The 15,256-nt window shown below is 40.0% G+C and overlaps 1 protein-coding gene across 22 annotated transcripts in view; it reads right to left on the reverse strand.

The window, feature by feature from the left end:
• Positions 1 to 15,256, reverse strand: part of Celf2 (CUGBP Elav-like family member 2) — an 826,738-nt gene that overhangs the window by 39,698 nt on the left and 771,784 nt on the right. For all 22 annotated transcript variants that reach the window (XM_057788195.1, XM_057788197.1, XM_057788190.1 and 19 more), the window contains one exon: positions 6,597 to 6,731. In XM_057788195.1, coding sequence (XP_057644178.1) covers positions 6,597 to 6,731 — 135 coding nt within the window. The remainder of the gene's footprint in view (positions 1 to 6,596; positions 6,732 to 15,256) is intronic.

The raw sequence follows: 15,256 nt of genomic DNA on the forward strand, positions 1-15,256 counted from the left end.
ATACACATGTAATTAGCAGGTGTTTGCTAAGGCGGATCTGTGTCATCTTTCAAAAGTCCATGTTAGAGTAGGTAGTTCTGAAAATAAAGTGCTTTTAGTTGATAGTGATTTTATATTCTGTATTATGAAAGAAGAACATCCTGAAACACTTTGTAAGATACTTGTAAGAAAAAAACCCTACCTTATATAATTTTGTTCTAAGATGCTAGCATTGATTAATTCTCTGCATCCTGTCAGAGTTGACTATCCACATGTAAGGTATAATTATGTTGGGTTCCTCAAATTCCAAGCATTAAGTGGACCTTGTCAACATCACTGTGACTGGGTCAGCATCTCTTCAGAGGTGCATGCACTGTACCAGACTAGAGTGAATGGCTCTTACACAGCAAATGTAGAGTTTTCATTTGGCTATCCATAAAAATCAAAGCATTAGAAAAAACACTTTGGAAGCTAATGTGGTGTTTCAAATGCAAGGAGGGATTATGAACAGAGAAACTGTTTCTAGTATAAGAACAGTGCTTCTCAACCTGCGGGTCGTGATTCCTTGGGGTTGCATATCGGATATTTACATTACGATTCATGACAATAGAAAAGCTGTAACTATGGAGTAGTAATGAAATAATTTTATGGTTGTGGTCAGCACAACCTGAGGAACTGGATTAAAGGGTTGCAGCATTAGGAAGGTTGAGAACCACCGACAGGAGTGTAATGCAGAGGCGTCTGTCTAAATGGCTGCCTTACAAAGGCAGCATGGTGACTTACATGGAGGATCAGGCATGTACTCTGGCAGCAGAGAAGAAAGCGGGTGACACTCGCAGGATGCTTACCTCATGTTGACACCGCTCTCCTCCTCCTCTGCCATCAAGGAACTCCTTCCTGGAAGTTCCCTCTGAACAAACTGCTATAGACTCAGGGCTAGACTTAAATGCTTAACTAAGTTAGAGTGACAACAATTCTGCATGGAAGGCTTAACTAATGAAGAAATAATTTTCACTGATTATTAAAATGTAAGTACTAGAATATTTGAAACAATTAGAAACCACCACAAAACAATTTACTGCAGTTCAATGTACACAAGTAGTAATATATGATTTTTTTAAAGCCTCTTTTAAGCTGGCACGATGCTACACACCTTTAATCCCAGCACTCAGGAGGCAGAGGCAGGCAGATCTCGTGAGTTCAAGGCCAGCATGGTCTACATAGCAAGTTCCAGGACATTCAGATTAATGGGAGATTCTGTCCCAATAATAACAATAACAACAACAACAACAAAAGTCAACTCTGTACCTACATGCAATCTCAAGAACAAGCATCACTGTAAGCAGAAGATAGCTGAGAGCTTTACAGAAAGAATGAGCTAAAGGAAGGAGTCTAGGATTCTAGAAGATAAAGAGCAAGAAGAAAGGTGGAATGGTCAAGCCTGTGTTCGATGAAAAGAAAGACATAACTTGGTTTGAGTGTTGGCTGCCCAGAGGCAGCACCTTTCTGATATGAAAGGAAAAAAGTCGGGCAGGACCTGGAGTGCCATACCTAGGAGTTTGTGTTCTTCAGACTCTGAAGTTCTAACAGGGTTGTTTGGTTGGTCAACAGTATGGAAAATGGCCAGAGGGTAGTAGATTGCTTTGGGCTCTTAGAGTACACAGAGAAAGTGAAAACAAGGGTCTCTATCAGGCTAGCGTGAGCTGTAAGGAAAGATACCTGTAGGGTGAATCCACCAGGATGAAGACTGATGAGGTATGCTGCTGTCATGGCTGGATGTGAGATTTACACCCTACTAGGTCGGACAGAGTGGGAAGGCAGCAGGAAGAATAGGTCCCTGGGGGACGTTTAGGCTTGGACTTCCTGAAGCTCACGCACCACTGCAGTAGCTTCAGAGAGGCAGCATCACTCAGTGTCTTTTCTCTCTCTCTCTGGGTCATAGCATACACCTGCATGCCATATCTTAACACACTGGACTTGCACATACTGAAAGGCTCACGCTGGGGCCTCTCTGATGATGAAGGTACACACGCAGTAAAGCTGATAAAGCCTCTTCCAGACTGAAATACTGCAGGATAACTGCCAGGGACAATTTTTGTATCTTGTTCTATATGTACCTGCCTGAGTGACACAGATATGTAACAAGGATAGCACCCACCCATCAGTCATCACTATCTGGGGAGGGCAGAATCGGGTCTGAATCACACGGAAGCACCTCCATCTCTTCTAACCACAAGTGCTCCAGCAGGGCGCAGCAACATTTCCCTGCAACTCTGAGATTGTTTTAGTCTTGAATAATATTGAAGACGGGGAAAGACTGCCAAAAATTTAAGGGGAAAACTCTTTGAAGAGCCAGCAGTGGGAACATAATAATGCTTCCTGGCATTTAAAATGTCTTACGCTATTGAAAGAAATTATCCATTATCTTGAAGTGTGCACTTGACTGAGTCTACACTTACAGAAACATCTAGGGAATTTTAAAACATCTTTTTCTTAATAAAAGAAAACAGGAGGTCAGTGAAATGAATGCAATATTGCAGAATTAGGTTTTAGACAGAAAATGCCAAAGAAAAGTTCACATATGGTGAAAATAAATAATGCTGTTTTCTAAGCTCTCAACATTACCAGACAAAAACTCATCTATAAACAACGTAGGGAACAAATATTATTGCCTTTAATAACTAGCTACTTGTTGGACATAGGAATTGCCTCTTTTTATAAAAACGAAACCATTCTCAAAAACAGGTTGAAAACTGGATAATAAGAAATGACCCAGGAATTAATTAACTAAATAGAACACTGAAGTAAATAAAAGAAAAATTAGCCTATCAAAATAAAAGAAACATGATTAAATTAGGCTCCAAAAGACCTATGAGGAACTCATAAAAAGAGTAATATGCACTTACCTGGTTTTTTATTCTTTTATGATTTAATTTCTAATTTTACTCACTACTATCTGATAATTACATGAAACACTTATTTTAACCATGGGCAATTTAAACTATTTTAATTTTTATTTCAAGGCCACGAGACAAAGGAACCTATTTATTGCTTAAGGGAATTTTTTTTAAAACAAAAATTAAGGCTTAATCTTTCATGTTTTAAAGCCAAGACTATTTAAAATCATTTATAATAATGCTGTAGGGAGACCTTTTCTTCGTATGCAAAATTAAAAAGATAAATTTACAATTATGAAAAAATTAATAGTTTGGGGATTAAATTGTCCCTTTCCTTTGTAGATGAATTTGTTTGGAAATTATGAAACATATTTAAACACAGGGTACATTCAAGCCTTGTGTAAAAGTGAGAAGATGAGGCCTCATGCATTTTACAGTGTGACCGTTCATGGTACAGACAGTGAGAACGCTCTACTATCATTGTTAAAATGTATAATAGCACTAGCCCTATGAATGGATTCTAACACTACTTTATAAGTGATAATCCTGATAAAGAATAGAGTCAGGAATGCTGCTAATCACATTTCACACCGCTGAAAGAGTCCCAGATAGAAACCAGACAAATAGACAAATGCACTAATTTTTACTTAAACAACAACAAAAAATGTTTTAGTTATGTAGAAAAAATAATCGAAATGTAAGATTTAAATAGTTTTTGCTGCCACACATAAAGGTTCTAATGAAATACTTTAGCTATTATACAGAGCATCCCTTAGCAGGGAAAAGCACTTTCAGTGACCGTCAGGTGGCATCATCTACTCAAGGGCAGCATGCTGCTTCAGGAAGACAGGGAAGGACACTTTGCTAATGGGACATTTTGACCACAGCAGAAAGCAGGCAAATACATCTTCAGATACATTATCTCTTTGGCTACAAGAATGTTTTCATATAATTAAAATTCCCTTCTGACAAACAGGCCATATTTCTAGGCTGAGCACCCTCCATTTTAAGAAGGTTAAAATTAAATTCATAGCCATGCATGGTAGCATAAGATTTTAATCTAGTATTTGTGAGGCAGAGGCAGGCTAATCTCTGTAAGTTCCAGACCAGCGAGGTATATACCATTAGACCCTGTCTCAAAAAAATCAAAAACACAATACAATAAAATATAAAAAATAAAAATTCATGATTTTTAAAATATTGGATGGAACGGTACTATGGTTTGAATCTGAAATGTCTCCTATAGGCTAACATGATGAGAGCTTTCCCCCAGTTAGTGACATAATTTTGTAAAGCAGGAACTTCTGGAGTTGAGAACTACCTTGAGGAAGTACATTACTGGTGGCATATTGTTAGAAGTTGTATCTTGCCCTGGCCACTTCCTGTATTTTGTCTTTACTTCCTGTTGACATTAGGCCAATAGCCTCCTCAGCAACACTCTCTCACATACAGTGAACTTCCTTGCGATGGGCCCCAAAGCAGTACCAAATGACTGTGGAATGAACCCTCTGAAACCATATGCAAATAAAAAATCTTTCTTCCCTTTGCCATATTCCATGAGGCATTCTGTCACAGCGACGGGAGAGCTGACCAACACAAATGGCTACAGATCCACTGACATGGGCCTCTTCTGTTTCGTTTTTGAGACAGGGCAGGGTCTTACTCTTTTCTTTGGCTATCTTGGAACTCACTATGTAGACCAGGCTGGTCTGGTCTCACAGAGGTGAAACTCAGAGATCCACCTGCCTCTGCCTCTCTAAGTGCTGGGATTAGGGGTGTGCGACACCACACCCAGTTAAGCCTTACTGTTTTCTTTCCTCTCCTTGTCACTCATTCCTGAGAGTATCAGGACATCCTTTCTGGTTTACAGTCACTGCAAGCTCCTTCCTGCCTATGTCCTTTTCTGAAAACTACATGGCTTCCTTCACTCCACTCAGGCTTTTGTGCAAATGTCACCTTTTGATAAAGGATTTTCTCCTTCCGGATCCTTCACTGTACACGTTACTCTATTCTTATCAGTATCAACAGACCTATCTCACCTAAATTAACATTATTTATTTATTCATTTATTTTTTGATGTCTCCTGAAAGGCTTAAAAACTCCTGGGTATTATGTATATTCCTATCACAAAACAGTATCTAGTATTGTGAAATAACTTATAGATATTATTTACTGAAATATAACATTTTCACATTTAGCATATTTTAAGAAAATCAATGCTGTTTTCATATGGGAGAAACTGATAATGTTAAAGATGTTTGTGATGACTGATAATGCCAGCTCGACAAGGTCTAGAACCACCTAGAAGACAAACCTTCAGCTGCATCTGTGGGGATATTCCAGAGATGTGTAACTGAAGATAGAAGACCTACCCTCAATTTGGGTTGCACCTATGATCATCCTATGATCTGGAAGGGGGACTAAATAAAAAGGAGAACGTGAGCTGAGCTGAGTACCAGCATCCGTCCTTTGCTTCAGACTGTAGATACAATGTGACCAGCAGCCCAAGGTTCTCCAGCTAGTTTCCCGACCATGAAGGGCTTATACCCTTGAACTACTAACAAAAATACCCATGCCCCAACTGTTTTTGTCTGAGTAAGAAAAGTAGTTAACATAGAGTCATCAGAGGATTTACTCAGATAAATCTGTGGATCAAATTAAAGCTGTTAAGTTAATTTCTTGAAAAATAAAACTGTCAAAAGTTGATTTTTCGGAAATACTATTCATTGCATAAAGTGAAGCCCCACACAATAACGGTGTATTTTTAAAATACTTGAAAGAATTAAATCACTATGCTTATGGGCTGTTTGGAGATTTTAGCATAGTAGGGTTAAATCTAGTAGAGTCTCATAAATATTGCTTGGGTGTCTTCTCTCAAAACTAAGCTGGTATAATGTTTAAGATACACAATATTTTACAAAGATCTAAGGGCTATTTCTCCCTTCAGGTTTACATGTTCAAGCCTTATTGCTTCTTGAAGTTGGGGTTCTTGAGAATGATGGTCAGTAATATCCTGTAGCTTTCATTTCTTGTATTTCTATAAGAAAACCTTGCAGAAGTACAATAAAGTTTTATAGCTATTAAGCTAATCACCTGGGCACAGATGATAGAAGGCCATGGAATTTTCAAAGTTATAAGCAAGATTGTCCAAGCCAAGTCCCTCATACATTACAGAGGAGAGGAGATTATGTGTTAAGGCCCAGAAAATTCAGAGAAGGAAGCCGTTGAAACATTTTGTTTCTCTTTTTTAAAAATAAAGAAAACAAATTATGGTATCTGAGCAACCATATTAGGCCTTTCTTATACAAAAAAGAAAATGATACTAGCCCTTGAATGAGGCAACAAAATTTTTAGTGAAAAAGACAATTACATAGCCCAGAATGTGACCATAAATAAATGACATAATGTCCTTTATTATATCATGAATTTTAAAGTCGATAGTACAGGATGGAGTTGGTGTGAAATTCAACACCAGAAAGATAAGAGTTTTCCCCTTTAAGAGAATGGGACACAAAAGCAAGACTGTGAGACTAAAGGTCGCTGTAATGATACCCAAGTATCAGGTGAACAAAAGGAAACTTTTGTAAAAATGAAGTATGTGCATTCTCTCATTGAAAACTTTTCTTCGAAGGTTCTCCTGGGAACATCCAGCTTCACCCCTTGCCTCTGTGCATCTGAATGCTTGCATCATGTGCAGGAAGAGTAAGGCCTTCCACTTACCGGGACTTGTGAGGGCTCCCAGGGCACTGCTTGTGGTAGAGAGAGGGTTTGCATTGGTGCTGGTGGCTGAGGTTTGGGCGGCAGCTGCAGCAGCAGCCAGTGTTGCCAGATTCTGTAATTGTAAAGCATTCATGCCTGCAAAGGAAGAGAAAAGAGATCTTAGCACAAATTTTCCTGTTTTCTAAAATGAAATTGCCCCTGTCCCCGACAGACCCCCTGCTCTTGGTCCTGTGATATTGTGCTCATCTGAGTTGTTTCAAGGATAGGTGTGATTTCACCACTTGAGTAGGAACTGGGATCTGTTTCTCAGACCTCCTTTGAGCTTTAATATCATCTTTCATTTCTAGAGATGGAGTGTTAGGAAGGGGTACCTGCATTGTATCCAGTACTTCTGAGTAGACCCAGCTCTGAGTAGACTCAGCTCAGTTTGGCACTGTCTATCCTAACTTAGAACTGTCTTCTCTCAATGCTGGAGAGGTAACTATGGAGTTAACGGAGTATTCTGTATTGAACGAACAGGGTGATGGGGACTGGAAACTTTTACCTATGAGGTAGCTGTCATGAAAATGGTGAGAGCTGGGCATAGGCAGCTGCAGGACAAGCACTGGAGTAAACTCTGCATTCCCTAACTTGACAGGTACACAGATACTACAGAAGAATTAAAGATCCTTGTGTAAATGCTCCTGCTCTGAAACTGAGCTGACACAGGTGCTTTGTCATTTTTCCAGATACACAGGTGTAGACAATTACTCAGCCTCTTCATTTCTCTGTGACCAGGGGAACTGTATCTGAATGTAGAGAGCTGTGCAAATAAATATGATGAATGCAAATTACTCTAGCATCATCTAAGTACTCAACGAATGTTAGTGATGAATGCCTCCGGATTTATCTGATCCTGTCTCCACAGTAGGAACTCAGTGTAGGATGGACAAGAATTGGCAGTGCCTTAAATCATTTTAAGTGTAGCCTGATGACCTGAGGTCTCCATCCTCAGGGCCTACTTTGTGGAAGGAGAGAACTCTGGCAAGCTGTCCTCTGATCTACACATGCATGTGGTAGTAGACAGACAGACAGACACACACACACACACGTTAAACCTACAGCCAACACATTTTCGACTAGAATGAATTTCTGATTATTAAAGTTAAAAGACAGAATGCAAACGAAAGTGTGCAAGAGTGTAAGATGGGCTGAGGCTGGGCTCTGGCCTGCTGCCTTTACTGTTTCGATTTTCAACATTCTTCCCCTCACCCCTTCTCTACTCAGTCAACAGGTCCTCTAAATACCTGAGGTAATTTCCCCCATGATTCGTCTCAGTAAGTAAAAGTAACAATGTGTCTTTTCCTGTAGAGAAAGAGACACCTTCTCACGACTCAAATCCAGATACCCAATAACCATCTCTTCAACTAATTTGACTTGTTTAGAGGAGCAGCCTGATAATGGTTCATATGTGCTATGAGGAAGAAAGACAGTTTTCCCATCCTAAGCAGAGTGCATGAAGAAGAGCCTGGCTGCTGAGCCCTAGAAATAGCACTGCTTCTGTGCTCTTTTGCTTGTGCTCCTGATTTGAAAAAAAGCTCCTGAGGGGTTTGATGTAAAGTGAGTTTTCAGTATGTCACAAATCACTTCCTGCCTTCCTTCAGGAGCCACTGGACTTGCTGGGTTGTGTAAATCCAAACAGCTACCCACTTCTTTGGCAGCAATGCAGAGATGCAGGATATGGAACATGTGAAATCTAGCCATCAAATGTGTCTGGGAGTAAAGCTCTCTTTGTCTCTCTGGTGATGGTCTAACAGTGGCGTATTTATTAGAAGCACTGTGGGGATTAAGAAGCACTGGGCTAATTTTTCAGGTTCACTTTAGCAAAGTGGAAGAAGTACGGGACTTGCCTGGCTTTAGTGGAGACCCACTCAGACCAACTAAAGACTGTATTTCTTGAAAGCTAGCTGAACATGCTTTATAGTCAAGTGTGACAAGAGCACCTGGACTGTGAGTGATTTTGCAGAGTGAGGCCCACTGCACAGATTCATCTGTCCCCTTTTATTACTAGTGTTCCTTCTAATGTTCTAAAGATGTGAACCATATGACTATTCTACAGACAGTTGGGCATATAAGAGGAGGACTTAGCAATGAAATTAAAACCTCACCCATGCATTTGGCACCAGTTAGTAACAATTATTATAGACTCAGGTCAGAGGGCCCTTTCCAGTACACTTAGGACTCTCCCTAAGGGGAAGCACAGTATTAGAACCAGAGCCAGAAGGCTCTTATCAATTGGCCTGAATGAGTACATTCAATGGGTTAGTAACATCAGGTCCTTGTTTAAAGCCCTGATGTTATCCATAAACTTCTTTGTTTTGTATCCTATATTCTACCTCATGTTCAAGTCTACCAACACACACACACATAAACACACGCACATACACACACACACACACAGAGAGAGAGAGAGAGAGAGAGAGAGAGAGAGAGAGAGAGAGAGAGAAAAAGAAAGAGAGAGTGAATACATGATAGGTCATGGATAGACTCACATAAAATGAGTGATCTGAATAATAGCACACAATTTTAATAAAGTGTTATAAAGAATATTGTTTGTACAGCCAATCATTGTTTTAATTCCCCTATTGATACACCAGTACCAAATATTCACTGTTTTTCCGCAATCATTTGTTAATTAAATGTATACTTATTAGACAGACATCCTTTACCTTACATACTGACATTTATTACAGGTCTTGGAGCCAAGTTGGCAACAATGAGGTTCTCTTCTGTTCTGTTCCTGTATGAATTCAGAGTGAGGGTATGTATCCCTTCCAAAGTGACCTTCCTAATTTTCCCTTCACACATATCACCACATGAGAGAGTCTCTGTCATCTTCTTCAACCTTTTCTTGTTGATAAACTGAAAGGCCAGATAGAATAATAGTCTCCATGATACCACTTTGGGGGATGGCTAACACGGTCCAAAGACCATACTGCGATGCAAACACAAGCTACTGGCCAAGGTAGTCAAGATGAGGACCTATCAGTCCATTCCCTCATTCGTGCTCTGTTATATACTGGTTATGATCTTATGATGAGTAGGAGCTTGGAAAACTTTTAGTGGGCATGGTGCTTCTCAACCCTCCACTGACAAACAGCATATCCCTGGTGACAGGTTTGGGTTCTTTCTGCCACAAATGGGCCAGGGTGTTCTCATTCAAAATTAGACATCTCCCTTACCATCCCCCTTCTTTCTAAGGGTTGTCTGTTTGGAGAAAAGGTAATAGCTCTCTGTAAGAAACTGGGTGGGGCAGGCTCCCAGAGTTTCTCTGCTGCCTTCCATCACCAGACTTTCCCAGAGCACTGGATTACCATCTGCCTTAAACTGCTTCCTACCCAAAGCTGTTCTGAGGGACTGCAATATGGCTCCTGCCCTTTACTAACTCTGTCTTCTCCCAGGGTCCACAGGCAGTCTTACATGGTCCTTGTTCCCAGTCACTTGTTTCCTTTCACTTCTTCATGGGGCAGGGAGTGCTCCCAGTCTTCCCTTCTTTCCTAGTTCCTACAGCAGGCCCTCTTCCCACCCCACTCATACTTCCTCTTTCACCAAGAAAGGGCACCAGACGGAAAGGCGCCTGTCACCCTTCTTGGAAGCTGGCTCTGGCTTGGCAAACAGCTTTTCTGAGAAGAAAAATGGCCACATTTAAGTTCTGCTCAGTTGGGCACCTCTCAAACCAAGGGCAATAATCTAGGTGACTAAACATACAAAATACTTAAGTTTTAGGAAATCTAAAAGTGAGCTAGTATGATGATGGCAAAAAGAAAAAACTTGGGAGTGAGGAGATTCAAGTTTTCATTCATTATTTAATAAGAAAATTCCTCAAAAATAAAGAAATTATGTAGAAAACATATGCGCAATATTATAACTTGAAATTTAAGATTAAAAAATTATTTATAAGGAGAAGGGCATGAAAATTTAATTTAATGTTCACCTTAGGTTATTTTGTGTCTTATTGTTCATAGCAATTACCATAAATCTGCATATCAATAAGTGAGAACAGATGTCAGTTGTTACAAGTGCTTGCCAATCAGGTCTGTTAAAAAGTGACAGATGGGTGGTTATAGAACACTCTCATAAGGCCTATTAGCACAGTCACAGGAAGTGTCTGTGGTGTGGACTGTTGGAGACTCAGGGAAGAACACAGGGTCTTTGTGGGCCTATGAGCACACTTCACTCTGGGAGCTGCTCCAACTGCAGCCTCTGAGACTGCCCAGACGCTGCTTTTGGAAACTCTCTTCTTTACTTGTGAAAGACACTTTCAGACAATCTTCTCAGAGACCGGATTTTAAATTCACAAAAGGAGAAAAAAATTTTGTTGTTTTAAGCAAATGTTTCACTACACTTTATTATTACTTTCAAAATTTAGAGCCGGCTTCCAGAAGGGAATTGCAGTTAGCTCAGTCAGATCTGAAATGAAGCTATTTGTTCCCCTATTCCTCAGGAGGTAATTCTTCACCTTTAGCTTCAAGTCTCCAAGCTTTTATGATCCTAGGGGAGGACAGAGATCACTTGGGACAGTACTTGCTTACCATGCACAGAGCCCTGGGTTCCATACCCAGCACCACAGAAACTGCCTGTGGCAGTACATACTGGCGCTTCAGAGGGTAGAGGCAGGAAGGTCATGAGTTCATGGTTATCCTTGGTCATGTATTGAGTTTATTCTCAGGGACTAATGGTGCACCCGTTTAATGCCAGCACTCGGGAGGCAGAGGCAGGCGCATCTCTGTGAGTTACAGCCTACTCCTAATAAATTGGAAACACTTTCCATAATGAAGTGAGGCCGTTTACTATTTGTCCTAGCGGCTACTTCTTTAGCAGCTGTGGGGCTCTACTTTCAACTGGGATTTGTTATCTGCCCAGTAGGCCACCTGTGTAGGCACCTTATTGGAGCTTATGTTTATGTGAGCACACATGGCCTGGCTGGGACGCAGTGCTGTGTCATAAGCCTTATGGGCACAGGCAGCTCAGGTTCTGATATCAGGCTGAACTGGTTTTGTAATATGGGTGCATAGCCACAAGTTGAATGACTTAGGTTAAATGTATTAGCCTACATCTTCTTAGCTTCACTTGTCCACTTGTTCCATGGCATGCCAACAGTTCCTTATTCATAAGTGGTATCTGAGAGGTCTGTATCCCAGTCCACATCACTCCAGGTAATGGTGCTATGGTGTCAAGGTAACGTATTTAGCCATTTCACACTTCTGTTTTTCCAATTTGCAATGTAGTAAAGCGGTGACTTTTGCTTTTGGTATACTCTTACAACTGCGCGATGTTACAAAGAATTAGGTTAAATGAAAATGTTGAAGTGTCACCTCTGTTTTCCCATTAGACAGTCTCCTGAGGTGCCACAGTAGCCATGAAGAAGTTAAAAATCAAAAGCATACTTGGTCCTTATTCTTTTTTCCTTCACCTATGATACATACTCTTAGGTTAGTTGCAGATCCCATGTTTCTCAAATTTCAAAAATTCACTGAACAAATACTAGAAAAGAGTTAAATATGAGTATGTTTTTGTTAAAAATTTTAAAAGGTAAAATAAAATTGATTACCTTCAAGCACAGTAAGTACACATAAAAGGGTTCAGCTTATGAAGATTTGATCCTAAATCCATTTCTGCTTTAAAATTCTACATTTAGTAAAGTTTAATTTTTATAGAAACCACAAAAAATGTAGTTTCAAAGGAAAATGGTTTAGATTTTTTTGAAGAAAACATATAGCTGATATATAGCTACAGTATAAAGCATAGCTCATTATGGCATAAATTGGAGCTACAGGCAGATGCGGCTGACTTGGGAACTACCCTTAAGAATGAGCATTCTGAGACCACTTGGGAGAGACTATCATACCAATGACAACATGATGGAACCTTGAAGGGAGACAGACTCCTTTTTAAAAAAACCCGGTAGCTTCATTAGGAGAGACAGCCATGAAGAGATAAGAGAGACAGATACATGAAGCATGTCACTCCAGGAAAGCCTTCGCATGCTCTCAACAACACACAGAGTTTCTGATTTCTCTAGGTTTTCAGGAGATGATGTGAACATGATTAAGTATGGCTTACCATATATGCCAAGATGCAGACATTAGGTAGAACTTTAAACTTATCTTGCAGCAGCAATAGGGAGATGCTGTGTACTGATATTTCATTTGTATTTTAATAAATAAAGCTTGCCTAAAGATCAAAGAGTAAAACAGCTGCCCTGGTCAGCCTTACAGACTGGGCAGTGGTGACACACACCTTTTCTATTTATTTTTTGTTTTGTTTTTCTATTTCATTTTGTTTTTCGAGACAGGGTTTCTCTGTAGCTTTGGAGCCTGTCCTGCAACTAGCTCTTGTAGACCAGGCTGGCCTCAAAGTCACAGAGATCTGCCTGCCTCTGCCTCCTGAGTGCTGGGATTAGAGGTGTGTGCCACCACCACCTGGCTGACACACACCTTTAATCCCAGTAGCCACACTAGTATGCCATAGAAAACAGGCGGTAGTGGCGCATGTCTTTAATTCCAGCCCTAGAGAGGAATATAAAATGGGAGGAGACAGCTCTCAGGAAGTCTCATTCTGAGGATTCCTGGAGTTAGGATCACCATTTCGGACTGAGGTAGAGGTAAGAGTCAATGGCCAGCTGTTTTGCTTTTCTGACTTTCAGGTTGAACCCCAATATCTGTCTCTGGGATTTTATTAATCGTGCTACAGAGTTGCAAGGATATCATAGTTTCTTAACTGTAACAGCTGCAGGGATATGTGACCTGATTTTTGTGACTGACAGAGAAAGGTAGATAGTTACAGGGTCTGTGGTCCAATAATCAGACTTTACTGATGTGATTATTTAATAATGTGGCATCTAAAATTTATTTTTCTGTTTTCTTTTGTCTTTTTTCTTTCCTCAAATGAAAAATGTTTTGTTCATATAAATGAACCATTTTTAAATCTCTGTCTTCTGAAAGACTATTATACTTTGATAGTTGTTCATAGCCAAATAGTATTGGTTTGCAGAATGCTTCACACTCTTTGGCAGTAAGAGTTGTGTATATCCTCACCTTTACTATGTCAGACTATCAATCATTCAATAAACATCTTAACACCAGTTGGGACTGGGATTAAATGTCTTCTTAAATACCTTCTACCTTATTATATGGCTTTTACTGTATTTATCATGTATAATGTGCTCTGTAACATGTTTTATATTAGATAAACTATCTCCAAACTCTCAGGAATACATTTGTGAAGGTAGTAACAATGGTTTTAATGGTGATTTTCAGTTTATAGGTAAGGCTAAGGTTACCTTAATTAAAGGTAACCTTTTTGTAATTAAAAAATGGGCATTTAACTTGAGCTCAAGTGGGAATGCATCCCAAATATAATATTTTTGCCTGTTAATTCACAGATTTATTTTCACTCATCTGTTCAGACATAGTCTCTAGTATCTTTACAGGAGGACTGGCTGCATCCATAATACACTGGGGCAGGCCTTACTCTCTAGGAGTTCAGTAAGGCTTGGAGCACTGACCAGTTTGAGGTATTCAGGGATACTCTGGTGAGGAAGAAACAACTCTAGGGAAGCTGGAGGAGTTAGCATGTGTAGTGGTTTGACTGAGAATGGTTCCTACAGGCTTATATATTTGGATGTTTGGTTTCCAGGTTGTGGACTGTTTAGAAAGGATGAGGAGGTGTGTCATTGAGGGTGGTCTTTGAGTTTTCAAAAGCCCATGCCAGACTCAGCTGCATGTGAGTAGTGCTTATGGACCAGATGTAAGTTGTCAGCTATTTTTCCAGTGCCATGCCATGCCTGCCTGCCACCATGCTTCCTGCCATGATGATCATGGACTAATCCTCCGAAAGTGTAAGCAAGACCCAATTAAATGCTTTAAGGTTGTTTTAGTCATGGTGTCTCTTCACAACAACAGAACAGGAATTAAAACAGCAAGCAATTGATCTGATCCATTTACCATGATCAGCCCACAATGATTCAGCAGGAAAATGACAAGTAAAAAAAGTTAGCCTACCAAAGCTAAGTACTATTTTGGGGACAAGACATTCCATTACTTTATTAAAAAAATAAAATACCACAAACCATAAAGCTTTAAATACTTAGAAATATGCAACTCGATTATTCTCCTAAGTGAGAAGTACTTTTCTAAAGCTACAAAAAAGAGGTTGGTACCTACATTTTAATACTTTAAATAGCCAAGATGTTGGCCCATAATGGACAGTTCAGCATTTGGTTTTACAGTTTGTGCACACTTAGGACGGCAAATTTAACATGGTGAAGGTTCGAGAAACGGATTTTTTTGGGAACCCCAGAGCATTTATAGAATGTCTTTAAATTAGCCATCTGCTCCATGACACCTTTTAGGGTGACTCCTCGATACCCTAGGTTTCCAAAGGAGCACACAGGACGTGTAAATGCTAATATCCTGACCTGTGGCTGACACGGCAGAGGCACACATGGTACACACTTCCTAATGAAAGATGGTAGGGTACCCTGTCCACCTGGGAAGGCATGCTGGAATAAATAAATAAAAGCCTCAGGAATAAATGACCTTATCTGCATAACACAGTTCTGAGAGTAGGGGAGGCTGAGGCTTCCTTTGTGGAAAAGCCCTAATTTTGAATATGGGTGG

This window comes from Chionomys nivalis, chromosome 13 (genome assembly GCF_950005125.1).
Source record: "Chionomys nivalis chromosome 13, mChiNiv1.1, whole genome shotgun sequence".
NCBI classification, from domain to species: domain Eukaryota; kingdom Metazoa; phylum Chordata; class Mammalia; order Rodentia; family Cricetidae; genus Chionomys; species Chionomys nivalis.